This window comes from Syzygium oleosum, unplaced genomic scaffold (genome assembly GCF_021117445.2).
Source record: "Syzygium oleosum isolate NSW1041296 unplaced genomic scaffold, Sole_v2.1 Sole_v2.14, whole genome shotgun sequence".
Classification (NCBI taxonomy): Eukaryota; Viridiplantae; Streptophyta; class Magnoliopsida; order Myrtales; family Myrtaceae; genus Syzygium; species Syzygium oleosum.
In genome coordinates this window covers 1,741,214-1,751,107 of record NW_026607498.1, presented here as the reverse complement: position 1 = coordinate 1,751,107, position 9,894 = coordinate 1,741,214, and the positions used below count along the sequence as shown (strand labels likewise).

At 41.5% G+C, this 9,894-nt stretch overlaps 1 protein-coding gene across 2 annotated transcripts; it reads right to left on the bottom strand.

The window, feature by feature from the left end:
- Positions 1-220: 220 nt before the first annotated feature.
- On the bottom strand, positions 221-6,594 carry LOC115694039 (chromo domain-containing protein LHP1). Of its 2 annotated transcripts, none has more exons than XM_056317867.1 (7): positions 6,303-6,594; positions 6,013-6,203; positions 5,702-5,727; positions 5,484-5,570; positions 4,427-5,197; positions 623-683; positions 221-544 (listed from the first exon to the last, which is right to left on the bottom strand). In XM_056317867.1, exons 1-7 carry the CDS (start codon positions 6,409-6,411, stop codon positions 497-499), a joined length of 1,293 nt encoding a protein of 430 aa, XP_056173842.1. In that variant the 5' UTR covers positions 6,412-6,594; the 3' UTR covers positions 221-496. The 2 variants fall into 2 exon arrangements, with proteins under 2 accessions (XP_056173842.1, XP_030477024.2); XM_030621164.2 differs by having other exon boundaries at positions 6,013-6,206; positions 6,312-6,592.
- Positions 6,595-9,894: the final 3,300 nt, after the last annotated feature.

Here is a 9,894-nt window from a genome sequence, read left to right as displayed (position 1 = left end):
ATTCTCAACACCATGAAGAATCAAATCCTTGCACGCATTTGTTTAGTTCATTTGTTTACTGTTGCTTCTGAATAGAAAGGATAGAATAATAGAAGGTTGATCAAAACAGATGAACGTGCACAACTATGGCCAACCATGTAGCAGCAGCAGACCATGCGCATGCACTCGACACAAGGGAGAGAGAGAGAGAAAGAGGGTAAATGAAATCGCAAAGCCGAAATGGTAAAAAGCTCAAGTCATTAAGACACTAGATCATCTAAATCCTGAGACTCCTATAGATTATGATACAGAGATGGTCAGAGTGCAATCAGTTCTGCTAACGACAATAAGAGAGACATAGTAGGATCTAACAAAATAAGTTCACAACAAACTCAAGTCGAATTTCCACAGCAAATAGTCTTTCTCATTACAAATACCTTTGCCTGTCCTGCACCACAGTGCCTCGCATGTACATCGCCTGAATAGCTTAAAACTCACCATATACAGCTCTACTCAATCATGACGTCGGACTGTAGCGAAGATGTTGCTCATAGAAGTCGATCAGCTGCAAACAAAAGCATTGAAATCATCAATCACCAGGAGAGCAAATGAAGTAATACTCAAATGCAGTAAGTGGCAATACCAGAAGAGGGCAATTCTCCTTCAAAAACCGGTTATCGACCATCACTTCTTTCCCATCGGACCTACACGGTAAAATGAACAAGTTCAATTAATTAGAGTGTTGAGGGTAAAGAAAACCAAACATGAATGCGAAGCAAGCAACGCATTAGTCCTTTACGGACAAAGAGGCAAATGTAACATCACAAATACAACATACAAATCTCCAGTTCAACAAAATTGAACTCTCATTTCACCTCGTCAGGCCAATGGTTTTTAAACTAACATCTGGGGGCAAAGGGTGTAATAAGCTCATTAACTGAAACACTAAGCAATGACGAACAAGAAAAACAACTTTCGACCCAACAATATATCCTCACAATGGCCAACATCACAAACTTAATGATCCCCATGTTTACCCTCTTTAGATTTTTTATGGCTATGTTTTCCTCCATTCCCAGCTTTAGGAAACTTCCTCCAACCAGAGCTTCGAATTGTAGTTATAGATGCAGTCACCCACACACAAATTTAACTGGAAATAAATATAGGTGATGTCCATACTTGTAACACACCCATTAGAAGACTGATTGAATGAAGTTTCTTCAATCAAGAATGAAGGAAAATATGGCCCTCTTTCTACGCAAACAAGCAATACCAGTCTCCTCAACACTGTCCAGTGGCAGGAGATAAGAAGACATATATACAAGTTAATCCAATAAGAAACAGCAGTCTTGTCTAAAAGATAACAAAAGCAGAATGCAGAGAAGAATCACAGGCTTCCTTTAATGAAAAACTAAATATAAATCGAAGGGCAGCAAGAATAACTAATGGGTGGCAACACCAGTAAAATGGCAAAGCAAACTATTTTCCCATTGCAGAAGACAAAATAGAAATTGCAGTTTCTCACATACCAGTAGTCGGCTGGGCTGAGTGGTTGTAACGGAACCTCATAATTGAAAAATTAAGTAGGAAGTAAGGATAACTAATGGGTCCAAGATTCAGAGGAAGTAGCCAGTAAAGAGGACATTCCAGTATAAAGGAGCAAATCAAAAGTGAATTACTTATACATCGAAAGGCCATTAAATCGCCATAGATTGAGGCTTGAATTAGTCATGGAGATGAACTAGATCAAAACTTTTCAAAACAGCTTAATAGGTCCTTCACATTATAAAAATGCAAAGAATCACTTATGGAGTTTTAAGCCATAAACAAACAGCAGAAAAATCAGTGGCCAACAATTATCAGCAGATATATAGGACCTCATGTATAAATCCTCAAGAGAGGCGGACATTTAGTCATTTGGTTCACATTAGATAGACTTTGCTTGTTTTCTCTCTGATAAATAGTCCATAGATAATCCTCTTGTGACAAATAGATCTTTTTGTTACTTAATTAGTGCATACAACATGAGAGCGTGCCAGCACACACTCAACCACATATAATGGAAAAGCACCCCTCTATGCACCAACAATGAAACACATGCAATTACAAACATGCACATACACATGGACATGCACGCAAATGCACGTGCACCCAAACTTTCCCACATTCTCGTGCATGCACAGATTTATGCCCCCAAAACAACGACCTCTTAGTGATATAGTAAATAAAAATCCAATTGTAGCAGCTTTAAATCTCACCATACACATAGAGGTCCAAAGGGCATTGCAAAGATCTTCCCAAACGCAGACATACACATCCACACCCACACAAGCAAACACAAGATTAGCATAACCTACTCTCAGCAACACCATAATATTTCTTATAACCGAACAAGAATCGGGAACATCCATTTTTATCTACTTCAGCATAGAATTTGAAAAAACAAAGTTTTCCAAGAAACCTGGTTGAAAAGCAGAAACAAATCCTTGACATGCGAGAATATATACAAGCGTTACATAATGTGAAACCACTTCAGAATCCAAGACTAGAGTTTTGAAATCTACAAATAGTCAGATGTTTGATTGGTGTGACAAGACTATGAAATTGTTTCAGCGTACTATCTCCATTTGTATCAGCTTATCAACTTTACAAGCAAAAAGAACTACCTTGTTAATTATTAATATGCCCTCACTTTCCTCTTCTTGTCAGCATTGGCCTACTAATGAACCTTGCATTTTACTAAGCAAAGGAGAAGCACCAAGTCAAAGATGTTCGGCTCGTCACACATAAGTAATCACAGTGACAAGCTACACAGGAAAAATAAATAAATAAATCACAGCGACAAGTTACTTCCTCCATCAGTTGGGCCCAACACAAGGTTTGGACTTATCGAAGAGGTTTTCTCCTTGAAAGATGCAAATTGGAACGGCATGTCACCTCATCATGGACAACAGAAATATCTAGTCAAAGGACTCCGTGGACAGAACTAGTCGCGAGAAGATAGTAATCTCTTCTCCCACAGAGGACAGATGTTCATAAAAAGAAAGGTCGAAGAGGAGGAGATATTGCAGGTTCAATTTCTTCAGGTATTTTAATTGTCTAAAGATAATTATGATGAAGGATGCAACAATCAAACAGACAGACAACAAACTAAGCCTTATCCCACTAAGTATAGTCGGCTATATAAATCCTGTTTACGCCATCTAGTTTAATTCTTCATATGGATGGTTTAGGATGATAATATAGACAAAATTCAATGAAACTAAATTTCTGAGACAATTTGGGAAAGACCTGGTTAAGGCGACTCGGTGCCTCATGTCCACTAAGTATAGTGACTGGTCTCTCTAATTATCATATTTAATTAATAGGATTCTGCTATAATTTTCTGATATACAGGTACCTTTATAAATCCAAGACTAACTTTCGGGAATACGTACAGAGCACACTGACATGGAATTAGATACAAGCATACACTGCAGGGGGGCGCACAAAGATGTATTAAGTCAAAGTGTCAAACCCGTATATTAAAGATGATTAAAATAAAGAGTTAGGTGTAAAAGTCTCTGTTAGGTTGGGCACGTTCAAGTCCATAATATTCGAGACTGCCGCAGTAGAGTGCCAACTATAAGAGACAAATTCTATAAAACTAACACTAAGAATACAAAGAGCTGCGAAAAATTGGTAAAAGCCGATGAAGCAAATGCTGAGGATCCTACTCAACTAATTTGAGGTTTGACATTCCCCTCCCTATTATAGAGAATGACTTAAAATACATATATGTGTATGTGCTCCTCAAGACCAAAAGTACATGATGGGAGGCATGGTTAAACGAACTTGAGTACCATGCTGAGGACATAAATAGTGAAACAGGAATTGTGAAGACAGAATGGTGACAATAAAATGTGAGACAAGCCCAATGAAACATGCTTGAGTCAATTTTAGAAGCTAATATTAAAACATCCTCAGGTATTGCAAGCAGAGCCAAAACATAGAAATCTACTCTTTTATCATAAAATTTTAAAGCCTGCAGCTAACATCTGCACTATATAACATCATCCCACCATTGATGCAGGTGTAGAAACATAAAAAGTCATCAGCATCAATTCTAATGAAGAATGACTCAAATCAACAAATGAATCATTATTCTCTACCGTACGACCCGCTATTTAAGGCATCAGAACTCCTACACTAGTCAGCACCGCACTCAAGTAGCAAAAAGAAATTGCCTAAACGATGGACCAAATATGATAAAACGATTGTTTGTAACATCACAAACACAGATCTTTAATCAGTTTATAGAACCTAACCATCCTTCAGATTGCTTTTTATAACTAATTTAACTAAGCAGATACTTGTACTCAACTAAAATAATGTCTTCGACTATCAAGGGAGTGCCACACTACACAGTAAACTGGACTGAGAGAGAGATGAAAGTTTCAGTACAAACCTCATCACCATGAAGGTTACTGACACATCCTGAATGTTGTTTGACACAGAAGCTGAAAAGCCTATGGGCTTTATAATCTTGGTTATAACAGGAGCACTGTTGGAACTGCTCTTAATTAGACTAGATTCATTTCTTGAGAAGTCAGGATTTCCAAAACCCTGTTGTTCAGAGCTACAAATGGCATTTTCTGCAGCTGAACCACCTGAGGCCGGTTCTTGCTTAAACCTCTTCACAGAACCAGATTTTCGTCTCTTAGCTCCTGTATTGCGATTGCTTTGGCCTGGATCAAGTGAATCACTTTTGTGCACCCCAATTGTGGGGCCAGTACTTCCAAAACCCTTGGATTCTCGGAAATTTACTGCAAGATTATCCTTATCAACACCATTGGAACACGCTGTCGCCCTAAGTTCACTAAGCTTGGGATCATACTCAGGTTCTTCTTCTCCTTGGACAGGTTGCTGAAGACCATGTGCCAGTCCATTTTGAGCCGCTTGCTGGTCTGTTTCAAATCCATTCATATCCAAGTTAATCTCTCCATTACATCCAGAGCCCACGGCTTGGGTAGGGTTAGAAAGATCTGCAAAGCTTAAGATTTTAGGGGCAGAAGAAGTAAGAGGCTCATCAATAGAGCTAGTCTCAGCACCCCCCGAACTATAAGCTGCAGAAGGGGCTCGGTGCTGCTGACTCTGTGGCTTTTTTTTGGCTTGGGCATGAGGAGCCCCATACTTGCGTTTGCGCTTACGAGAAGATCTCTGCTTTCCGGACCTCAAACTACAAAAACCAAAACATAAGGCACAGCATATCTATGAATATAAGGGCATATAGGAATCCATGCAAAATTGGTTTTTCTTAATTTAAGTTTAGGTATTCAGTAGCTAGATAAAAGATAGCAAGATATGCAACCTTTCCTCCAAATTCATCATCTTCATAAATTGAGAATGAAAAGAAACGATCATATACCACATACGAATATCCTTTCTTTCAAAAGCCATTAGTGCCAATTGGAGCAGCTTCTTAAATAAGCATGAATATTTCGGCGAAAAAACAAGAAGACTACCTCTCTTCAAATGCTTCAATAACATCAGAACATGACATGAGATTCTCTACGGGTTCCCAGGTATTGGCTGTCTCTGGCCAGCCACGCCTATTAAGCAAAAGACGTCAACAGAGTCATCAGGCATGAGATCTCAGCAACCGAGTACATAATCAGCACAAAAAAGAGTCTGCCGGGCAGTACAATCATAATGTAACTAAGCCAAAGCCGAGCGCACTGACCATTTGATGAGATACTGAACTTGCCCCTGCCCGTCCGCGACATATCCATCGTAATGAGCATCAGTCCCATAAAAACCAGCACAATCAGTGTCACGAAAACACGATTAAACAAAACACTTGGGCAAAAGAAATCCAAACAGCCCCATTCACGACTTTGCAAAGAAAAACCCACCGCCATTACTCGTAAAGATTGATCTTTTACCATGACCCAAGAACCGACAAGACAGTAACGACGCACCCAGAAGCGAAAAACGCGGTCTCGAACACAATGGGAAAAATAAAAAGTCAAGGGACACGGAAAACACAACGACCTTGCGAACCCTCTTGCGGCGGACCGCCTCGATCTCGTAGAAGCCCTCGTCCAGCTTCGGGCGCTCACCTCCTTCCTCATCACCGTCCCCCTCGGCGTCGTCCTCGTCCTCGTCCTCGTCCTCGTCCTCGTCGGCTTCGTCCCCTTCCTCGGCCTCCTCCACCTCCTTCTCCTCGAGAGGGCCTCCTTCCGCTTCTGGTTACACAGACAAACCGGGGGTGGGGTCAATGCCAAGCGAAAACCCACATCGCGAAAAATCAAACGACGGGCATCGGGAGCCGCAGCGCTTACCGCCGCCGCCGCCGCCGCCGCCGTTAGCGACGGGGGTCGTGGGGTCGTCCTCAAGGCCTTCGCTTGACGCTGCCACGTTCTTTTTCTTACCTCCACTCTTCACCTTCATCCTGCCCCTGCCTCTCTCTCTCGGAGATTCTCTCTTCCCCTGTGGACTGAACACAGATTGGTGAATTCAAAGCCTTCTGGGGGTCAGTAATTCCCTTTGGGTAGTCTGGTCTGGTCTGGTCTGACCTGACAGCGTGAGTTGCAACCTGAGTTGATATCGCTCCACCTCGGAGGGAAGAGAGAGAGAGAGAGAGAGAGAGAGAGAGATGGGTTAAAGTTTGCTCCTTGCAGGGTTTATAGTTGGCGTGCGTTTGGTCAAGATTTTTACTGTTTCTCTTTCCTTTACTTGGAAAGGGGGTCATGTGTGTTTGGTTTTGTAGTGCACAACCTCGTTTAACCTAGGTAAACTAAGAAAGGTTGCCCGTCCCATCTAACTTTTAAGGTTTTCGACCCAAAACGAAAAATATAAACTTTTTAAGGTATCGGAGATTTCGAACATGGATCGTGTGTAGAATACTCGATTACAATACCGACAGTGGTATAAGCACTATTCTGTCCAGAGTCACGACCCTAGGTTTTTGCCAGAGAAAAAAATTCGATACGGACATCAAATGGCACTTTGTGAGTACAACCAAAATTAGGGATGAGCGGTTCCCGATCCGGTCGGCCCCACCAAGAACCGGACCTGACCGGGAAAATCGGTTCAGTTCTCGGACCGAGGGACCGATCAGCTAATCTTGGGCCAGTGGCCCGGACAGAGAATCGATCCGGTCCGGTCCGGTCCGATTCCAATGAAACCAACTTTATTCAACCAACAATGGCTATAGTGTCCAAAATTCTTAACAAAATACTTAACAATCACGAAACAATTACTAAATGAAAAAACCAGACCTACCTCCGTGTTCTCTCTAGTGCTACTGATCAAATAAAGAAGTTTTTCAGGGTGCTTCTACTGAATTAGGTAGGTCAAAGATCAAGCTTTCAGCAAACAACATTGACCAAACAGAATAACCAAGTTTTTCAATGTACTGCTGTGATTCCACAATGTCCAGATATCCAATGTAAGGAAGCAGAGATATACACAGGACCTTCATCGCACATGATGTACCAATGACATACCAATAAAATCTTCCCTGCAGTGCTTTCTAGGTAAACAGATAAAAATGATTTCTATTTTTTTCATAAATTTTTAAAAAGTAAATAAATAAATATATTTTCTGAGCAAAAAAAAAATCCGGTCCGGTCCCGGTTTGGGCGGTCCATCATGCTCACCCCTAACCAAAACAGGTGGCGATTTCTTACGGAGAGATAAACCTCGTTTAACTTGGGTAACTTCTTGACTGTTTTCGAAGGAGGTTACTCCATTTAACTTTTTAAGATACCTTTAGATTTCGAACATGCGCTGTGAATAAGATGCTTCGATTACGGTACTGGCAACGGTATGCGCACTGTTCTGTCGAGAGTCACGATATGAGATTTTGTGCGGAAAAAAATCCGATACAGACGCCAAACGGCACTGTGTAAGTACAACCGAAATTGGTGGCGACTTCTTGGTGAGTCACATTCACTCTTTCCAATCTCTCGTGTCCAGAGTCTACCATAGATTGGATGCATTTTCTCGAGAAAAGCCCCATAGTGTCACTTGTCTCTAAATATCGCCCTAAGCAGATCACTGTATTTCAAATGAAACTCGGCCCTCACCTCGTCGCCGGCAATGGCGACAATAAGCACCTTCCGATGAACACGTGCCGGGCACAGGATCGCTTCTTACCATAGGGCAGGGCCAGCATTGCCCCCAAAAAAAAAACATTCCCTCCAGTTAAATGTCATCCAATACCGGAAGAAATTTTGAAAAAGGAGTTGGGAAAGGAGAGAGGGAGGGAGAGAGAGCCAGCGTTTCGAAATTAGGGCAAAAATCCAATTGACAAGCAAAGACGAGAACCGCAGATGAGGGGAGAGAGAGAGGGGGTTGATATCATCCAACGAGGCGATTTCTTGCATGCCACAAGTATAGGGCAAGTGAAATTTGTGCATCTTTTGAAGATTTTGGGTTTGACATCACTGGATTAATGAGCTCCTAAGCCAACAATGAGCATTTTGTGCACAAAAAAAAGAGCACGTAACCATCACGTGATCGCCGGGATAGCTTTTTATCACCGGCGGTGAGGTAGAGAGGTCACTCGGGACCTTGCGGTCCACTTCGAGGGGGTGTTTTGAGACGAATGCCGCTATGGGTAGGCCGTTTCATAAAAGGCTTTCCGATCTCGGGGGCATTTTGGGATTTTCCCCGATTTTCTCTTATTATACAAGTTTTACTTCTTTTCGAAAAATGGCATAAGGATTAGTGAAATGAGCACGAAAATTTCCTATTTCAACCCGGTAAGTCCCACTGATTCTCGAAATCAGCTTATACCCAACTTAGGTTCTTGAATAGGGGGTACCCAAACCAAACTCATCCGAGTGTACACAATCATGGATCCACCCGGTTATAATTTTTCCAATGCTATAGCTTTGCAGGAAGTCTTTCCCTAAGTTTTCACAAATGTAGATAAACCTCGTTTAAACTAGGTAACTTCTCGGTTGTTCTCAAAGAAGGTTGCCCCCATCTATACTTTGAAGGTACCGGAGATTTCGAACATGCGTTATGAATAGGATACTTGATTACGGTACAGACATGATACAAGCACCATTCTGTCACGAGCCGTGATACGCAACACGAGATTTTGTGTGGAAAAGAATCCGATACGAACGCCAGATGGCATTTTGTAAGTACAACCAAAATGGGTGGCGATTTTTTGGTGAGTCACGTTCATACTCTTTTCAATCTCTCGTGTCATAAGTCTATCATAGATTGGGTGCATTTTCTCGAGGAAAAAAAAAAACCCATAGCATCACTCGTCTCTAAGCATTGCCCTAAACAGATCACTATATTTCAAATGAAACTCGACCCCTACCTCATCACCGGTGATAATAAGCACCTTCCGACGAACACGTGCCAATCATAGGATCGCTTCTCACCATAGGGCGGGGCAAGTTTTGTCCTAACAAGATTTAGAACGACGCTCAGATATATTACAATCCCGAGTACACTTATATTAACTCAGAGGCAAGGCCCTCATACGAATCCTCGAGAAATTTGCTTCTTACCTCACGAAAAACTCTCTCAATCCCCTCAACACTGCTTAGACTCAATGTAATCTGCATCTGACATAAAATAGAAAACCCAAAATTACTCCCGCTTATATAGGGCAAGAGAAAATCTTCACAATACTAATTTTCTAATTTGACTCAAATTCAAGATATATTTTTAATGAACACTAATTGGACTCGATATTCACAGTCAAGTTACAAGCACTTCGCAATCTTCCTTGGTATTTTCCCATGGCCCCCCACAACTTTCTCAAACTGTAGTCATCATAGCTTATAGCCACACTATACCTCACATAGTCTATGAGTACGGATCATCTGGCCCTTTCATCAAGCTTATCATCACTCACTCGAACAGAAGCTTAATCAATTTTTTTCATATCATAACAGTCAGCAA